Raw genomic sequence first — 20,364 nt, 5'->3', positions numbered from 1 at the left:
GTCCATTAAGGAGGCAGCCATTCTCCACTCAGGAATATGAGGGAAAAAGGGTTGACGCAGCTATGGAGAAAGCTTGATTGTATGCTGCTGGTCTCTCAGTGATCGGGATTTAAAGAGGAAAGCCTCTTAATTTTCTTTTTGACTTCAAATCTGGACCAGATACACAGTCCTACTTACATGATGTTAGAAATCAGGCAATTTAATTAACACACTCTGCAAAGCCAAAATTGAGTAACTCGGTTAAACATGTATAAATGCGATCACGTTATACCTGCATGTTTCCCCATATGCAGAAGTTTTATTTGGGATAAAATTGGGGATAACCAGCAAACAGAGTTCCCATGTCTAATTACACTTTTATTAACATTTAGGTTCTCTATGGTTCTGAATCAGATGGATTTGGATAGCAATAGCAATAGCACTTATAGACTTATTTACCACTTCAGAGTGCTTTACAGCTTTCTCTAAGTCAGGGGTGTCAAACTCGCAGCCCCCGGGCTGGATGCATCATGCGCTGGCCACGCCCACCCCCGATTTAGTGAAGGGGGGGAAGTTGTGATACGTCACGTGATAATGTGACTCCACAAGTTTGACACTCCTGCTCTATGTGGTTTACAGAGTCAGCATATTGCCCCCAACAATTTTGGTCCTCATTTTACCAATCTCAGAAGGATAGAAAGCTGAGTCAACCCTGAGACAGTGAGAGTCGAGCTGCTGGCGATTGGCAGAATTAGCCTGCAATGCTGCATTCTAACCACTGTGCCATCACGGCTCTTACAAGTACACAGTCCCCTCAAATGTAAGAATGATTAACAGAGTGACCTACTTTTCCCTTGAGGCTCTCTCGAAGTGCTGATTGATCTCTGAAAGCAAAAAGTGATGGGGAGGGTCAATGAAAGATTGTGGAGCAAGCTATTACACCCATACACACAGAGACAGAGATACAGATACAGATATACAGGTACACATACATACAGGAATATAGTACCTCCAATGAACAACCTGGCAACATTCTTCTGATCCAGAATGATAAAGGAAACTTATTGGGAATTCTGGAGATTGCGGTTCAGCAATACAAGGGTTAGAAATGGATCTTTTAGGATGTCTGAGACTTACGAAGTAGAAAGCAAGCGCTGAAGATAAGCTGAGTAAGATGACTCACATTCCTCATTGTCCTGAAATTTTGTAGTCATGTGCTCTGAAAGAAGGTGAATACCAGCATTAACCTGCTGTATAGCAATCTAATTAATGAAGGGAGCCTTGAAATGCCAATGTTCCCCTCAAAACTCAACTGAATGTCAGATAAGGGAAGCCCACTAAGTCAGACATGGGATTTTGATTCGTAAATAGACTAGTCTAACATCTAACTTTTGAAATTGAACACCCTGGAAAATGCTCAAGGATGCCTTGTTCTCTTCTGCTCACCGTCCCAAATGGGATTATTATTATTTGATGGAATATATCTAGTTGATGGCCCATTCTGTCAATAAAATGTTTTAATTTCAGAATGGAAACTAAGCCTGAATTATTTTCACTATTTTACCCATCAGGATGCCACAGGCACTTCTGTACAAGTCTGCAGTGCTTTTGATAGCTCATCAAAAACATGGCTAATAAGTGATATTTTAATCAATCAGGGGTAAACTGCTGGCTAGAAACTGTCTCAGCCTTTCCTTTTAGTTCCCCACAAAAGCCAGTTTCTCTTTCCCCAAAAGCAGGGAAAGCAAAACTCATCTGTCCACCATATTGGCCTATCTCCTGGCCTCACAATCCTGCATTTTGGCTCTTTGGCCCAATTTTATCATTTGCTACTATACTGAAAAATCAGGAGTTGGCCATCAAGCAATCCTTCCAATGGCTGCACAGATAGATAAAATGTAAAACCCCCTGATGGAAGTGGAAAGTCCCCCTAAAAGCCCACCAAAAGGGACACAAGCAAGATAGAAAGGACGAATCAATGGCATTCACTGGTGACTAATACATATCTAGCACAGGTAGACCTCGAGTTACAACAGTTCGTTTAGTGACCATTCAAAGTTACAACGGCACCGAAAAAAGTGAATTATAACCATTTTTTTCATACTTACGACCTTTGCAGTATCCCCATGGTCACATGATCAAAATTCATACATTTGGCAACTGACTCCTATTTATGATGGTAGCGGTGTCCTGAGGTCATGTCAGGGGTGGGTTCTACTTGCCTATACTACTGGTTCGCAACGGAATTGCGTGCGCACACTTGCTTCGCTCGCGCACGTGCCTTGCTTTTGCACATGCGCAGAAGCTTTTGCACATGCGCAGATCGCTGATGATGACATGCGGGGCGGTGAGCGGGGCTTCCCGCCGGTTTTACTACCAGTTCTTGCGAACTGGTCTGAACCGTGGGCAACCCACCACTGGGTCATGTATGTGATCACCTTTTGCAACTTTCTGACAAGCAAAGTCCATGGGGAAGCCAGATTCACTTAACAACCATGTTGCTAACTTAACAACTGCAGTGATTCACTTAACAACTGGAGCAAGAAAGATTGTAAAATGGGGCAAAATTCACTTAACAACTATCTCACTTTAGCAATAGAAATTTTGGGCTCGATTGCGGTCGTATGTTGAGGAGTACCTATAATGCCCTTCATGACGCAGGAAAGATAGTCCTACATTTACAGTAATTTTCACAGAAGGCTCCTTTCAGAGAAAGGCTCGTTGGAGTGAATTCTTTTGTTTTGTAAAAAAAGGAGATTATTTGCATGTGGAAAGCCTGATATTAAATGTTCAGCTGCTGCAGCAGGCCTAAAAAAGTGTGAACTAGTTACATCTAGTGGGGAAACATTTTGGCCCTTACCTGTTTTCCCCTTATTAAGTCGTCTCTTCTTCTCTGAGTGTCTTTCGCGTGGTTGACTTTCTGGCTCATTCTAGAAAAATTAAAAAAGGATTTTCTTAAAAATGTTATCAGTGTTTTGCATGCAATGGTCAGTCAGCCCAGAGTTTAAACTACTCCTTGTAGTCTACCTGCTATCTATTCAGGCCCTCCCTCAGCCCAAGCATAACCCCTCAGCTTTTTCAAGTCCAAGGGGCCTCCCACCGACCAGTACGCTCCCACAGAGAGGGGCTCCTCAGGGTGCCATCGGTCAAACAATGCCGACTGGCGGCCCCCAGGGGGAGAGCCTTCTCTGTGGGGGCACCTACCTTCTGGAATGAGCTGCCCCCAGAGATACGGCGGATCCCGGATCTACGCACCTTTCGCCGTGCCCTAAAGACGTTTTTACTCCAACAAGCCGGGCTGGCCTAACTCTTTTAAATTTTTAAACTGTTTAATTATGGGTTTTAATACAGGGGTGCTTTTAATTGTGGGCCAAATTAATTTAATCGGATTTTAATACTGTTTTTAAATTTTGTATTTCTTGTGTTTTATCTGTTGGCTGTTGACCGCCCCGAGTCCTTCGGGAGAAGGGCGGTATATAAATATAAACAATAAATAAATAAACAAACAAACAAACAAACAAATAAATATTATACCATTAAAGTGGTTTTCTTCTTTTGCTTCACTTTACAAGAGCCTTCGTTAGCAGCATGATGAGAGGCTGCTGAATACATGGATGCTTTGCCTGACGGCTTTGACGAAGTTCGGTGAGATGGATTTCCTCCTAGTATGCATGAAAAACAGCAATAACTTGCATTTGCAAATGCCCAGAACTCAAATTTCATAATCACCGAACTATATTACTCCAATGCAACAAATCATAGGATGGCACAGGCCAACAGAGCATCATCAAGCGCTTTGGGCTTTTCAAGCCGATGAGGACACCGCAGCGATAAGGACATCACAGCATTAGCGATACCAGCAGCACAGTCAAATCAAGGTTTGTAAATTTAGATTTGTGTCCGTTATCAGAGCTGATTAGCGTTTCATAATGAAAAGCAACCTCTCTACACATTACAAAACACCGAAAGGCAACACTGAAAGCACAGGAATGCAACAATTTTTATATGATAAGATAAATTTTGATCAAACATCGTACAGGTAGTTCTCGCCTTACGACTGTTTGAAGTTACGATATACCTGAAAAAGTGACTTATGACCCAGATCTGAAGTTCCAATGGTTGCCACCCTCCCACAGTCATGTGACTGCACTTTGAGCACTCGACAACACGGCTGCATTAAGGGCCTTTTGCAGTATCACACAGTCACATGACCCTGTTTGACAACAGTTTTGTCAAAAACCAGCATTTACTTCCAGTTTTTGCAAAAGCACACTCACAGTGAACAATGGGTTCACACTGATGACCACTGCATTTGCTTAATGACTGCCGTCAAATCAGATTGGTCATGCGACAGACCCCTTTTATGACCGCTAATGACTTGCAACCTCCACTAGAGTCACAATTCAAGGACTACTTGTATTCAGCTTTCTCTCCTCCATTAACTATGGATATCAAATGACAGCCCCCCCCCCTCTACCCAATGAACATTTTCTCCATAGAATTGCTTTATCATTCTGCCATTTTTCATGACTGTTTGTCTCATTTCAGTCCCAGGACATGAGACTGCATCTTGAGGTAAGACTTACCACCTGAGCATGAAAAAATGTGCTTGTTGTTGCTATTGCTTGTTCCGTGTTTGCTGCTGCCACTTGAATCATAACCGCCACCTTTTCCATTGCTGCTCCCACAACCAGCTGATCCACAGCAGCCGGTCTTGCCACTGTTACTGGAATATCCTCCTGGCCCACAACCGGAACCACAACAGGAAGTCTTGCTCCCACATCCAATGGATCCGCAACAGGAAGTCTTGCTTCCACAACCAGTGGATCCACAGCAGGAAGTTTTGCTCCCACATCTGGCCAATCCACAGGAGGTCTTGCTTCCACATCTGGTTGATCTGCAAGTTTTGCTTCCACATCCAGTTGATCCACAGCAGGAAGTCTTGCTTCCACAACCGGCTGATCCGCAACAGGAGGTTTTGCTTCCATAACCGACTGATCCAGAACAGGAAGTCTTGCTCCCACAACCAGCTGATCCAGAACAGGAAATCTTGCTTCCGCAACCAGCTGATCCGCAACAGGAAGTTTTGCTTCCGCAACCAGCTGATCCGCAACAGGAAGTTTTGCTCCCGCAACCAGCTGATCCGCAACAGGAAGTTTTGCTCCCGCAACCAGCTGATCCAGAACAGGCAGTTTTGCTCCCGCAACCAGCTGATCCAGAACAGACAGTTTTGCTCCCGCAACCACCTGATCCACAGACTCCACCTTCACACACAGCTGAAGCAGAAGTTGGGAATTTATCTTTGCTCATTCCTGCCATGCCAGACCCAGGATTGGCTGATGGGTTGTTACTAACCACACTGCTGGTCAATGACACAGCATCCTTAGTTGAAGAAAAGGAAACTTTGCTGCTGCCAGGATGAGGAACAACAGGTTCGCCTACAACAAAGGACAAGAAGTGGTATCTAAGAAAGAAGGATTTATGAAAAGGAGAAGAAACCTACTTATTACCCTGCCAATTTCACTGCTCATGGCTGGGACTGCTCAGTGCATGAGAATAAAACTTTTAAAATTGAAGTGCACAAACTAAAGCTCTGAAAATCTTGAACATGGCATCAAATACATCTAAAAGGTGTTATCAAATTCAAATTTTAAATATGAAAGAAAGGAAAATGAGTACAAATGGGCAAGTCATCATACTAACTATACTTTATGTTAAATAAGCTTTTCAATTTAAATAAAATTAATCCAAATTTAGTTTTGTCCCAGCTCTACCAATCAGAGACCATGTATGGGCCTAATCTAAAATGTAAACAAAAAAAAAATACAAATCTTGCTTACTGTGCAACCTAGGAGGCACACTACCCATGTTTCCCCTAAAATAAGACCGGTTCTTATATTAATTTTTGTTCCAAAAGACGCATTAGTGTTATTTTGGGGCAAATACAGTACTAAATGCGCCTGTCTGCCTGATAAATAGGGCTTATTTTGGGGGTAGGGCTTATATTACGAACATCCTGAAAAAAAATCGTGCTAGGGTTTATTTTCCGGTTGGGTCTTATTTTCAGGAAAACACGGTAGTATTGCCATATAAGGATCATATAAACTTATGGGGCGCAATCAGAACCCTCCATTGTTTTTTCTTCTTTTTCTCTTTCCTCTACTAACAACTCTCTAAAATCATCAATAAAGGTTCTCCTGCTCTATGTTCTTCTCTGTTTTTGCATCTAATCTTCCCCAACCAGCAGCAGGTTTCCAAATCCTACATGGGCTCCCCAATGCAGACATTTAGATGCATTTAAAGATGTGTGAACTTCAATTCTGAAAATTTCCCAGTCATCAAGCTGGGTAATTCTGGAAGTTGAAGTTGACATATCTTAAGAGTTGTTAAGGTTGTGAAACACTGCTTTAGATCACGGCTGTCAAACTTGTGGTGTCATGTTGCCGTCACATGATGTTTTGTGATGTTTTTCCCATTCACGGAGCTGGGGTGGGCGTGGCCTGTGCCTGATGTATCCAGCCTACAGGCCGCCAGTTTGACACTCCTGCTCTAGATGATGCCAAATGACTCTTTGGATCCCGAGGCCTTTTGAGAAATCAAGCGGATGGTTATAATTGTAGTTTCATAGACTTTTATGAACAATAAAACAGTGTAAAAAGATAGTTGTTGCCTAGTAAGCAAGAGGCGGCCTTGTTTTGTGTGTGTGTGTGTGTGTGTGGCACATGCATGAGTTCATGCAATCCTGCCTGAAGTTGCAGAGAGGCCTAGACTATTTCCAGCTTTCAAGGATCTTAGCCATGGTAAAAGTTAAAAATCAGAATGTAGAAAAATAAAATATAATATCAGTATTTAAGGTTTTTTTTTTAATTAGCAGGCTTTTAAATCTGAGCCCATCTTTTAGTTTGAGGTTCAGGGCAAATGGCCATCCTGACTTTTCCTTCTCACTGATTTTGGGTGAGCAATAAATGCATAAAGAGGAAATGGTGGAGAAAAAAGAGCAGGCTATGAAAACCAAGATGGAAAAGAGCTGGGTTAAAGGAATGGAGAGTATGGGGAGACGCAAGTGTCCCCCAGGATTTATTTCTATCCCCAATGTTTCTCTCCTTTTTTTGTCCCTCCGCTCTCCATTCACGTTGATGTTTTGCTCTCTCACAGCTGAATTCATCAACATCCTTTACTGCCCAGAATCATTGGGCATATCAAATAAATTAATTAATTAAATCAGTAACCAATTTAGCAACTGCATGAACTGCAACATGTTAAACTGGTTATTGTGGCTTCAGCATGATAGATGATTTCAGGTAATTTAATTAGCCTATGGTACAATGTGTTGTACAAGCCTAGACAAAGGTTTAGGTCAGGAACCAAATTAAGCATATAGTTTGAACACAGCTACCGTGTTTCCCCCAAAATAAGACCCAACCAGAAAATAAACCCCAGCATTTTCCCCAGGATGCTCATAATATAAGCCTTGCCCCCAACATAAGCCCCAGCTAAGATCATCAAGCAGACGGACGCATTTAGTACTGTATTTTCCCCAAAATAAGGCCTAATCAGAAAATAAGCCCTAATGGGTCTTTTCAAGCAAAAATTAATATAAGATCCGCTTGTATTTTGGGGGGAACACAGTAATAACTGTGTATTTGGTTTAAAATACCCAAAAGGGAGAATATGGGAAAGAAAGAAAGAAAGAAAGAAAGAAAGAAAGAAAGAAAGAAAGAAAGAAAGAAAGAAAGAAAGGAGGGAGGGAGGGAGGGAGGAAGATACAGATTTCCTAAGAAGCTTCAGAGATAAATAAATGGAAGCACCAGGGAGAAAACAAAGCTGGTTAAGAAATTTATTCATGACTTAATATTTGAAAAATCAGAAGAGAACACAACAAAGATCAAACAAAATGTCATGAAGATATAAACTTTCAGTATTTGCTGGGAGAGGATAAAGCTTTTAAAACTGTCAGGATCATCTCAATAGAATGAAAACAAGACAAAAGCCAGATTGGGAAGGATTGGGAATAGGACTGTTAGTAAGGCACTTCACTAGTAACAAAGTGGGGGAAGATGCTTAAATTACATCCTGTTAAGCCAAATGTTACCCTGGGCAATAGAAAATCAAGGTTTTAAAGGATGAGACTATACTGGATGAAGGACTAGTATACTGCAAATGCATACAGACTTTTCTAAAACAGACTGAATCTCACTGCCAAATACCCAATAGGTTTAAACAATTGAAGCAGAATAGACAGTGTGACTGAACGATGATCTAAAAGACGTACACATGGATAGCATGCGACCTTCAAAAATTTTGAATGTGGCCCTCTGAAATCTTGCAAAAGTTGCCACCGAGTTTAATTTATAAGTGATGAGGAAAATTATTAATAAGAGCCGAGGTGGCGCAGTGGTTAGAGTGCAGTACTGCAGCTACTTCAGCTGACTGCTAGTTCAGCAGATCAAATCTCACCAGCTTAAGGTTGACTCAGCCTTCCATCCTTCCAAGGTGGGTAAAATGAGGACCCAGATTGTTGGGGGCAATATGTTAATGCAATATGCTAATATGCAATATGCTATATGCTGACTTTGTAAACCGCTTAGAGAGGGCTGTAAAGCACTATGAAGCGGTATAGAAGTCTAAACAATAATAATAATTAAATATCTAGAGCATGATAATGTCTACATTACATTATTTTTAATATTACTTAAATAAAATGTAGTTATTATTCTGCCTACATCCATTTTATTGGCCGTGGCCATTTCTTTGTCCTGACCCAACCCTACTTTGAGAAACACCAATCCCATCACATGAGGCAAAAGTCAGGTTTGCCCAAATTAGTTGTGTATCCCTGAGCTAAATGCTGGATATAGGAAATCCAACTTCTCATTTCTACTCTCTTTCCACATAGCCTATGTCAGAGAATGAAGTAATGATTTTGGAAGTGTTCTGAGCATCCTGAAGGAACAGCAGGTGGTAAACCTGAGGCAAATAAGAGGATCTTCAGATTTGTAAGAAAATTTGCCTGATGTGGGAATGAAATACCAGTCCTTTTTCCTTCCAGTTTTGCTAAAGGCTGGATTAAAATGGGATGAATGGGACAACTGTCGTAATAAGGTAAGGGCAAGATGGCCCAAAACAGGCCTTCAGAGTCATGAAAAGATTGTCTACCACAAACTTGCATTCAACAGCAAGATTAGTAACAGTGTCATTCAAGCTGAAAATTGTGTTCTCTGTGGGTCATGGGATGGCGTCAGCTACAGCATTATGAATACTGTTCAGTTGGTTTTGGGGAGAGGTGCGAACTACAGTGGGGAAATATGTCACTAAGAACAGAGTTCCCCTGCATGAAGTACTCCTTAAGGCTCATAGCTACATGTTTTATGTGCTTCCTGAGTCACAATGTGGGATACCAGACTGCACAATTTTGGCGATTGCGATCAAGCCACTGAAATTCAGACATGTGGTTGGAGAGGATTCTGGAGATTGTAAAAAGCAATTATACATTGCATGTAATAAATATGTAGGTTGCCTTCTGGATTACCATTATGTGTGTTGAGATTATGTACTAAAGTGGTATATAAACACTGCAATAAAATCATTGTTATATTTTAGAAATAATTGTATAATGATTGCTTTCTGGTCAGGGCCTCTATAATTATTTGGGTGGCAAACCCCTCTCTGAGCTCGATGTCTGGCTCAAAGGCGTTAATAGAAATATGAGTGAAATTTTGCTTTGCAATATGCTGGCTTTCTATTCATTTTTTGTAATAGAAATAAAATTAGCTAAGGCAAAAACACTGGTCTAAGGAACTGGTCAGCAGCACAGGCATGCAGGATTTTGAGCTGACTGAATGTCCCCGTATTAGTTCCCATGGACCTTTCCTAATAATGAATACGTACCTAAAATTGCTGAAGACTCAAGGTTATGTTAAAGAATGAATAAAGGAATAAAAGAATGAAGGAAATTTATCAATTAAAGCAAAAACAATCATTAGGTTTTTGACAATTGCTAACCTGGGCAACAGATTCCCACATTTTAACACACAAAGAGAATTGCAGCCCTTAGTCACTTATCAATCCAGGGAATTATGTCTATAGGGCAGGGCTGTCAAACTCATGGGCCACGGGCCAGATGCGTTGGCCACGCATCTGGCCCGGTTTAGCAAAGCAGAAGAAAGTTGCGATATGTCATGCGACACCGCCATGACAACATGAATTTGACACCCCTGTCTCTATCTTCTATATTTTATTTCTTCATTCTAAGCATAGAAACCACAGATATCCTTGTTTTAGCATATATATGTCTTATTCAGGCAATGAAATGGACAACAATTTATGCCATAATAGTTTTCAAGGTGCCACTAGATTCAGATTTTAATCTAGTTTACATGATGTCGTTTGGCCTCAAATCAACTAATCTATGCACAAATTTTAGCATCTATAAAGATCTGAAACTTCTCCCACTTAACAATGTGTTACTATTGCAACAAAAGACGCAGAAAACTCCGCAATCTGTGCCATCTTATTTATTTTAAGCCTTGGGGAAGGAGACTGCTCACTGATTACCTGGCTCCAGGTCAAGACTTCCCTTTTTGTGCTGGTCTTTCTCGACAAGGGTTTGCTGCTGCAAAGTTTAAAAAAAATATTTTTAAAAAGTAGGGATGAGAGCATTTAATTGAACATTTTAACTTCAGAGTAGACTTTAAACAGCTCCAATCTTAACTAACAGAGCTTAAAAAGACTGAATTTACTATGACTCCACTCCAGGGGTGGGTTCTACTTACCTTTACTACCGGTTCGAATCATGCTCTTGTGTGCTCTCTCTCTCTTCTGTGCATGCGCAGAAGCTTCTGCACATGTGCAGATCACCTATGATGACGTCCGGGTCAGTGGGCGGAGCCTCCCACTGGTTTTACTACCGGTTCTTGCGAACCGGTCCGAACTGGGGGCAACCCACCACTGCTCCACTCACGTATTACAGCAATATTTCTCAGCCTTGGCAACTTTAAGTTGCGTGGACTTCAACTTCCAGAATTCCCCAGCCAGTATGTAGGCAAAATATGTCTGTATTACAATGTTGTCTGGTCCAAACTTTCAACTAGCCCCATCATTAGGATAGGCCACCCACTATTACCTGTATGTGAGAATACATATTTCCACTACACACTCCCAGCTTGCTGCAAATCACATCCCAAATCACATCCCACTACTAGTTTTCACCGAACCATCTTAAGCTCTTCCGGGTAGCTAGTCTACCACATTTCATTCCAGTGTAGCAACATGAGTTGTGGTGGCACAGAGGTTAGAATGCAGTGTCGCAGGCTAATTCTGCCCACAGCCAAAAATTCAATCCTGACTGGGTCAGGGTTGACTCAGCCTTCCATTCTTCCAAGGTCAATAAAATGAGGACCCAGATCATTGGGGACAATATGCTCAGAGAATGCTGTTAAGTACTATGGAGCAATGGTGAAATTCAATTTTTTTTACTACCGGTTCTGTGGGCGTGGCTTGGTGGGCATGGCAGGGGAAGCATACTGCAAAATCTCCATTCCCACCCTACTCCAGGGGAAGGATACTGCAAAATCCCCATTCCCTCCCCACTCCTGGGGGAAGGATATTGCAAAGTCTCCATTCCCACAATACTCTGGGGCCAGGCAGAGGTCGTATTTGCCGGTTCTCCGAACTACTCAAAATTTCCGATATCGGTCCTCCAGAACCTGTCAGAACCTGCTGGATTTCACCTCTACTATGGAGTGGATTATAAATCTAAGTGCTATTGCTATTTCCAACTCCAATTAGTTACTAGATTTATCCATCCCACATCCTTTTCTTCAGTAGCTACCGGCAGTCACTTCCCTGAATGGCCATTTCATCTTGTGCTGTTGGGTTGCTATATTCTCAGCTGGTCACCAGGTTTATTTTTCTTCTGTTGATCCAATGATGCCAATAAAGTTGTTAACTTAGTATCCCAGCTGTTAAATGAATCTGGTTTCCCTATTGACTTAGCTTGTCAGAAGATTGCAAAAGATGATTATGTGGCCTTGGGACACAGCTACCATCACACATATGAATAGCTTGCCAAGCATCTGAATTTTGATCATGTGATCATGGGGATGCTGCAATGGTAGCTAGGTGTGAAAAACAGTCATAAATCACTTTTTCCAGGGCTGTTGTAACTTTGAATAGTCACTAAATGAACTGTTGTAAGACGAGGACTGCCTGTATACATGTTGATGAAAATTCCATTTAAATAAAACATAGTTTGTACAGTACAACACAGTAATCTCAGAATATATGGACTAGCTTCTTGTATCTCAAGTGTGGCAGTAAGAAAAATTGTATAAGAAAGTTTTAGCCAAGTGTTGTAAATTGAGGACTCTATATGCAAAAATTAGCCTGATTGACACTGGATATTCTTCTAAGTCAAGGCAAGATAGAAGCGGCCCCTTGGGGGTTTCGCAGTGCAGACGTTCCCTTTCCATCAGACACATCTTACCTCTATAGAACTGGCAAACTTTCTTGGGATCCGTTCAGAGCTGGGCATACGAATAGATTTTGCCTCACTTCTTTCTCTGGAAAGTGATAGCTGGCTCCCAGGCACAGTCACGTCTCCTGGGATGTGGGGAGGAAAATATAGAACTGAGCAATCAAATTTGGCAGTTATGAAACCCATCCTTAGCTCTGTTATTGCTAACCAAAGGAGAGGTTTGCTAGATATTCCAGAAAACTAGCATTATTATTGCTAGGATCCAGCCTATAGCCAGAATCTTTTCCCAGAACATGCTCTACCTTTGTGCTTTAGGCCCAGTGAAGGATGAGAATAGGAACAGAGCAGTAGTGGGTTTCAAAACCCGTCACTACCGGTTCGCTCATGGGTGCATGCTCGTGGGTACGATGCTTCTGAGCATGTGCAGAAGCAAGGGTGAAATGCTCCCTATTCGGACCGGATTGCCCAATCCAGTAGCGATGGTGGCAGGTGGTTTGGAGAACCGGTAGCAAAAATCCCTGCGCCCCCTGCCCCCTCCACCATGCTCAGCTGAGCCGCATGATCATCAGAGGCTTTTTTTGAAAAAAACTTTTAAAAGCATTTTTTCTACAACTTCTTCCGCCGAAAAAATGCTTTTAAAAATAATAAAAAAAAAAAACTTTGATGATTGCGCAGCTCAGCTGGGATCGTCAGAGGCTTTTCAAAGCATTTTTTTCTGCAACCTCTTCCGCCGAAGAGGTGGTTAAAAAAATGCTTTGAAAAGCCTCTGCCGATCAGGCAACACAGCTGGGATCGTCAGAGCCTTTTCAAAGCATTTTTTAAACCACCTCTTCTCTGAAGAGGTTGCGGAAAAAAATGCTTTAAAAGTTTCTCTGACGATCCCAGCTGAGTTGCCTGATTGTCAGATAGGCTTTTAAAAAAATATCTGATGATCAGACAACTGAGCTGGGATGTCAGAGAGGCTTTAAAAAAAATGCTTTGAAAAGCCTCTCTGATGATCAGGCAACTCAGCTGGGATCATCAGAGAGACTTTTAAAGCATTTTTTTCTGCAACCTCTTCAGAGGGAAAGGTGGTTTAAAAAATGCTTTGAAAAGGCTCTGACGATCCAGCTGTGTTGCCTGATCGGCAGAGGCTTTTCAAAGCATTTTTTTGCATTTGCAGAAAAAATGCTTTGAAAAGTTTTTTTAAAAAAAGTTGGCCACGCCCATCCAATCACATTACCCCACACACACACCAAGCCACGCCCACAGAACTGGTAGTAACAAATTTTACATTTCACCCCTGGCAGAAGTGTCCGGGTGGGTGGGCAGAGCCTCTTGCCACCATTGCTACAGGTTCGCCCAATCCAGGGCGAACTGGTAGCAACCCACCACTGGAACAGAGGTTCCTTTGTTTCCTTAAGGGCAGAGGACTCCAACCTTGGCAACTTTACGACTTGTGGACTTCAACTCCCAGAATTTCTCAGCCAGTGTATGCGTAAAGTTGCCAAGGTTGGAGACCCCCTGCTCAAGGGCTCGCATGCTGTCTGTGCTGAATGAGGGAGAGGGGAACTTCTCTTTCTCCCTACCTGAATAGAAGCTGAATGAGCATCCGGTAGAGAAAAACAGATTGCTATGGCAGGGGTGGGCAAATATGGCCCTTTTACAACCTGTGGACTTCAACTCCCAGAATTCCTGAGACAGCTGTCTCAGGAATTCTGGGAGTTGAAGTCCACAGGTTGTAAAAGGGCCACATTTGCCCACCCCTGTGCTATGGAATAGATTTTGGGTGGACAAATGGGAATGCCAAATGTATATGACTGCGTTTGCATATCATACGAAGTGAAAAAGTGACGTACTCTTTTGGCTTTGCACATTTTTATGAGAACAATCATTTCATTGGTATGTCATGGTTTACGGATTAATAGCCATGTTCACTTCACATTTAATCCGATTACCAAATTAGGTCCATTTCTAGATTGGCAGAGAACTACACTGAATCATCAACTAATACAACAACTTGGGTTCATATAAGCTAAGGCACAAACTTTCCAAGATTAGATAGGTGAATGCAGCCACTGGGTTTGTAGCCTCCTCCGCTGCTTCTTTGGCCAGCTTAAAAGCAGCCATCCATACTGTTAGTTAATGAACCCGGAAAGTTAATTCATCCTACCCAGGCTCCTTCAGTCAACTCCTTTCTTAAATTTGACTATAGAGAAAATTTCTGAAAAATATGGTGGTTGGAGGTATGGATATGTTTTAAACATAAGATATGTTTCTACTGCCCATACATGTTCATTTTCTGAACAGTGATCCTTTGCTCACCCTTCGTAATAGATCTGTCATATCTTTAGCTTTGAACTACCGTATTTTTCAGAGTATAAGATGCACCTTTCCCCCCCCAAAAGGGGGTGAATATTTAGGTGCGTCTTATACACCGAATGTAGCCCCACCCACCCACTGGCCCCCACCCTTTGGCCTCTGCCTCGCAGCAGTTACCTCCTTGCAAGCAAACAGCAGGAAAAAACAGCTCCTTTCAGCTTCAGCACAGTCTGATTAGCACAAGTTGATTGGCTTGGCCTCCCAACTCTCAGCTGATTTGCTCTCAGCTGTTTTGTGCAGGGCTCTGCTGCTTGATGCAAGGAAGAAAATTGCTGGAGCAGATTTTTTTCCCATTTGTGCTAATTAAGCTACAATGAAAATGAAAATGAAAGTAAAGCAGGCTGTTGGCTGCAAAATTGTTCAGATGCAGAGGCAGAGGCAGAGGCAGAGGCAGAGGGAGATTTCTTTTTCTTCTTTTCCTCACCAAAAAAGATAGGTGCGTCTTATAGTCCGGTGCATCTTATACTCCGAAAAATACGGTATTTTTACCCCACATTTTTCATTTTGCTGATTTTCCTGAAAAGTAGTTCTCATTCCAGACCCACGACTGACTATTCCAGCCTAATATCTTTTCTTGCATCACAGAATTGAAAAGTACCTTTGGAAAATTGTGATTCTTTATCAGGGAGACTAATTGATGCGTTCTCCAGCTCCATAGGATCATTCATGTCTACACTTTTCTTAGAATGGGATTCTTGGGAAAAAAAGATCAACATTAACGTGGAAGATACATACATCAAAGCAGAGAAAAATCGTAATGGGATTTGCAATATCAGAGAAGAGAACCCTATAGGATTTCCATATTTGTCTCGCACCATTACTGGTGATGATAACTGGTGAGAGTGACCATCATTGTTCTATTAGCACCATCCATCTGTTGCTTATCAAACATGTCTATAGCCTAAGGGCGTGATGGCAAACCTATGGCATGCATGCCAGAGGTGGCATGCAGAGGCCTCTCTGTGGGCATGTGAGCCGTAGCCCCAGCTCAGCTCCGCTGTGCATGCACATCTGCCTCCCGCCATCCAGCTGATCTTTAGGTCTCTGCTGCATATGCGCAGGAGGCAGGGCGCACACAGGGGGGCCATGCGTGCATGCTTAGGGGATGGGGCATATCTGGGAGGGGCAAGCGCGCATGCACGTGGGTGGGGTGCACTCACATTGCATTTTGGGGATTCAGGCGTGCGAGCACACACACACTTTGGGCACTGGCCTAAGGGTTCATCTTCACAACCAGCAGAAAACTATGCCAGCATAAAATTTGCTGTCTCAACTGGCAATCACTAACTTGGCACAATTGCAATAGCGGCAAATATTGCTATGCTTATTTATAGTGGAGAGGGCACATAAAGGCTTTGGTTGATTATCTTGGCTCTCTTGTGTAGGCTTCCACCAAATGTTACCAGCAATTGGGAATCTGTCCATTATTCACTTTCCTTAATATGGGCTAGTGGAGAGATGAATTTTGACCTCTGGTTCTATGCAAGGGTTTTGCATAGGTTCATTCCAAGGGAGTCTGACTACTAGCTGATATCCAGTGACAGTAGGTTAGTGCTGTTCCTGAAGAGCATTCAACCTTTGTTCAAAAAGAGCTTAATATACGTTCAGTGCTCTTCCACATCAGTGTACCCATATGAAGAAGGAGCCACTTAGCAACTGATGGACTTCTTCTACACACGGATTTAGCATTATTTCCAAAGACTGCTAATTCATTGTTGGAAAAACAACTTATAATCATGGGTAGGGTTGCACCATGAAGGGCTAGAGAGGCAGCCAATTCTTTCACTCACTTCACCACACAACCCCCTCCCCAATCACCGCTAATCAACTGATCCAGATCTGTGGCGCAGTGGTTAGAGTGCAGTACTGCAGGCTACTTCTGCTGACTGCCAGCTGACTACAATTTCAAATCTCACCACGCTCAAGAAGGTTGACTCAGCCTTCCATCCTTCTAAGGTGGGTAAAATGAGGACCCAGATTGTTGGGGGCAATATGCTCTGTAACCATTTAGAGAGGGCTGTAAAGCACTGTGAAGCAGTATATAAGTCTAAGTGCTATTGCCAAAATTGTTAGCTGAAACTCTTTTCAATATTGGCTGCAATTTATTGATGGATCAATAGAAGCAATAAGGGAAAAGGATAAGCAGCCATTCAAATTCACTTACCCTCGTTTTTATCTAACAAGCTCTGGTTTTCAGGGGTGCCCGTAGGGAAGATTATGGAAGAGGGCAATAGGCCCTCTCTTTGGAATTGCTTCTGCAGTTTCATCAGCTGGTGCGCCATTTTCTTCTCTAGCATGACTTGTTTCTAAGTAGACCAAGAAGGGATCCAATAATTATTCAAACTCTCCCCCAAGAGCTCAAAGAAAAAGCTCAAGGGCTAAGGCAAAGGGAAATAAGAATGATGGAAATGAACAGGGAGAACTTGAGATCCAACTCAGAAGACAAATCTGATGTGATAGGCATCACCGAGAAAATTCAGGAATAAGAGCACAGAAAACTTCTAGAAGGAACTTGAGTTACAAAAAAAAAATAAAAATACAGAGGAACAGAAGCAACAGAGCACTGTTGAATTTCATTTCGTTAGATAGCGCCCAATGTTCAAGTCTGTCAAGATCCTTCTGTATCTTGAGCCTATCTTAAAGTCTTAAAGCCGCCAAGTTTGAAGTCCTCTGAATTAGTTCAATTGGACCTTCACATGTGGACCTGATCTTTCACGCCTGACAAGATCTTTATAAACCTCTTCTCTAAAAGGGAGGACCCATCCTTCCCAACTTTATGTCACCTGCAAACATTGTGACTTAAACATTGCAAACTGGTGACAAGGCTTTTAGGGGCCAGAAGGCACAGCTGGAGGTCCACATTTATGTCCCTGTGGATTAATAGACTCATTTTAGTTTGATTCAGCTTGCAGAAGGAACATCTTGATTTATACTTGGAAATACCCTAAAAGAACTGGGCAAGACATCCCAGGTTAAGCAGAATTTGACTATTAGGAGGTCCCATAGCTACTGTATTTCAGTTCCATGATGAGATGACACTCTTGGTCCTTGTAGCAACTCACCCGTTTCAGTTTATCTTCCTTGCTTTTCCGTTGCTGTTCTTCAATCCTTGCTTCTCGTTTAACATCATCACCAATTTTTATTAGAAGTGACATTTCTTTTTTTTTCCATTCCTGAAAACCAGAAATTGAGCTATTGGTTGCTATCTCTCTCTGAGGGTTGCTATCTATTCCAGAATAGCTATTGTTACTGATTTTTTGTATGCTTTCAGACAGTTTAGTAATAATCTTACCCACCAATGCCTATCAGATTTATTGGATTATAAATCCTACATATTCTGGCTAGAAATCTAGGACTTGATGAATAACAACCAATTTCTAACCTGTATAGGATTACAATTACAGTAGGTTATCTATGATCTATCTTGAACAGTGGTATTGCAAGATTTGAAGACAGCTCCATAATTTTCCTTTTGCTTAAAATTACATATTACTACTTTTATTTATTTATTTTTAATATGTGTTGTTCAAAGGTTGAGCACTCTCTTAACTGAAGCCCTGAAACCAAGGAGGACCCATCATTAGCCACATCCTGAATTATTTGTTTGTTTGTTTATTTAAATAAGAAATATATTTTATTTAAATAAAAACTGTTAGCAGAGCCAGAGTGAAAGTGATGAACAATCTGACAAACAACCAATCATGTAGTCCTAATGGTAATCCCTCAGATCACTAGGCTTTTCACAGAGAAAAATCCATGGTCACAAGGAAGAAAAACTTAACTTCTCCCCATTCTTCCCAATGCCCAACACCAGGGGTGGCAAACCAATGACACACCAAGACATTTTGGGTGGCATGCCAACCAGTGGTGGGATTCAAAAGTTTTTACTACCGGTTCTGTGGGCATGGCTTGGTGGGCGTGGCAGGGGAAGGATACTGTAAAATCTCCATTCCCTCCCCACTCCAGGGGAAGGTTACTGCAAAATCCCCATTTCCTCCCAATCAGCTGGGACTTGGGAGGCAGAGAATAGATGGGGGTGGGGCCAGCCAGAGGTGGCATCTACCGGTTCTCCGAACTACTCAAAATTTCTGCTACTGGTTCTCCAGAACTGGTCAGAATTTGCTGAATGCCACCTCTGGAGTTGATGTGTCAACAGCGTCAAGTTAGGCATTTTCCAAATTTTTGACATGTGAAGCCCAAAAGGGTCACCATCACTGCCCCACACCAAGGCAATGAGTGGAGCAAGGGACACTGAAATGAAGATTTACTTACAAGAACACCCATGCTTAAATCATCTGGAAAAAAAATTAATAGCAGCTCTTTTAAGACTAGCCACTTAAAAACAAAAGTAGCTAATCTTAAAAGAGCCACTATTCACTTTTTCCAGATGATTTAAGCATGGGTGTTCTTGATGGTATAGTTTTTGTACATCAGAGTATACCGTAGTACTTTTAAAAGCAGTGAGTTAGGATGCCACAAATCTCTTCAAGGTAATTTTTGCTCCAAAGGAAAACCTCTCTCTTGGAAAACTTAAATCATTTGTGAATCCTTGGAATTTGGATGCTTGAACCCTCCTAGAACAGGGGTTTCAAACTCGATTTCATTGAGGACCGCATCAGGGTTGTGTTTTTTTAACAGTAACAGAGTTGGAAGGGACCTTGGAGGTCATCTAGTCCAACCCCCTGCTCACCCAGGAGATAGGCGTGGCTGGGGTGGGTGTGACCAGTTCAACATCACTTGTGTCAGGGGCACCTGTAGTGGCCCGAGCGCTCTGCCAGTGAAAATGGGCCCCCAACCTCTATTTTTGGCTGTGATGGACTCCTGCAATCCTCTGCAGCAAAAACAGAGCTCGGGAGGGCTGTCCCCGAGCTCTGTTTTTGCTGGCAGGGGGTTGCAGGAGGCCATCGCAGCCAAAAGCAGAGCTCAGGAGCCCGTTTTTATTTTATTTTATTTTATTTTATTTTATATTGGATTTCTATACCGCCCTTCTCCCTGAGGACTCAGGGCGGTGTACAGCCAGATTAAAAAACATGCAGAACAAATATTAAAAACAATTAAAAGATATATAAATTTGGCCCAATTAAAACTCATTTACCAATTAAAAACGTTTAAAACATTTAAAAAACAGTTAAAAATTTCATCTTAAACCAGCCCGGCTTGTTTAAATAAATGGGTTTTAAGGGCGCGACGGAAGGCACTGAGGTCTTGGATTCTCCTTATCTCTGGGGGGAGCTGATTCCAGAGGGTAGGTGCCCCCACAGAGAAGGCCCTCCCCCTGGGAGTCACCAGCCTACACTGTCTGGCTGATGGCACCCCGAGGAGGCCCTCTCTGTGGGAGCGCACGGGTCGATGGGAGGTCGTTGGTAGCAGCAGGCGGTCTCGAAGATAGCTAGGCCCTATGCCATGGAGCGCTTTAAAGGTGATAACCAACACCTTGAAGCGCACCCGGAAGACCACTGGGAGCCAGTGCAGCTCGCGCAGGAGCGGTGTTACATGGGAGCGCCATGCTGCTCCCGTCACTACCCGCGCTGCTGCATTCTGGACCAGCT

The 20,364-nt window shown here is 42.4% G+C and overlaps 1 protein-coding gene across 7 annotated transcripts in view; it reads right to left on the bottom strand.

The window, feature by feature from the left end:
* The window catches only part of FSIP2 (fibrous sheath interacting protein 2), a 69,679-nt gene that overhangs the window by 30,252 nt on the left and 19,063 nt on the right, over positions 1-20,364 (bottom strand). For 5 of the 7 annotated variants that reach the window (XM_060693143.2, XM_087883395.1, XM_087883397.1 and 2 more), the window contains exons 7-16: positions 17,878-17,988; positions 16,980-17,121; positions 15,414-15,509; positions 12,464-12,579; positions 10,534-10,591; positions 4,566-5,417; positions 3,514-3,641; positions 2,840-2,909; positions 1,117-1,198; positions 827-863 (exon numbers count right to left, since the gene is read on the bottom strand). In XM_060693143.2, the coding sequence (XP_060549126.2) occupies positions 827-863; positions 1,117-1,198; positions 2,840-2,909; positions 3,514-3,641; positions 4,566-5,417; positions 10,534-10,591; positions 12,464-12,579; positions 15,414-15,509; positions 16,980-17,121; positions 17,878-17,988 (1,692 nt within the window). The remainder of the gene's footprint in view (positions 1-826; positions 864-1,116; positions 1,199-2,839; positions 2,910-3,513; positions 3,642-4,565; positions 5,418-10,533; positions 10,592-12,463; positions 12,580-15,413; positions 15,510-16,979; positions 17,122-17,877; positions 17,989-20,364) is intronic. The other 2 variants (XM_087883396.1, XM_087883400.1) reach the window with 1 other exon arrangement.

Source organism: Pantherophis guttatus, chromosome 1 (assembly GCF_059756535.1).
Source record: "Pantherophis guttatus breed Tessera chromosome 1, ASM5975653v1, whole genome shotgun sequence".
In the NCBI taxonomy this organism is placed as follows: domain Eukaryota; kingdom Metazoa; phylum Chordata; class Lepidosauria; order Squamata; family Colubridae; genus Pantherophis; species Pantherophis guttatus.
This window is presented reverse-complemented; position numbering and strand designations above follow the sequence as displayed.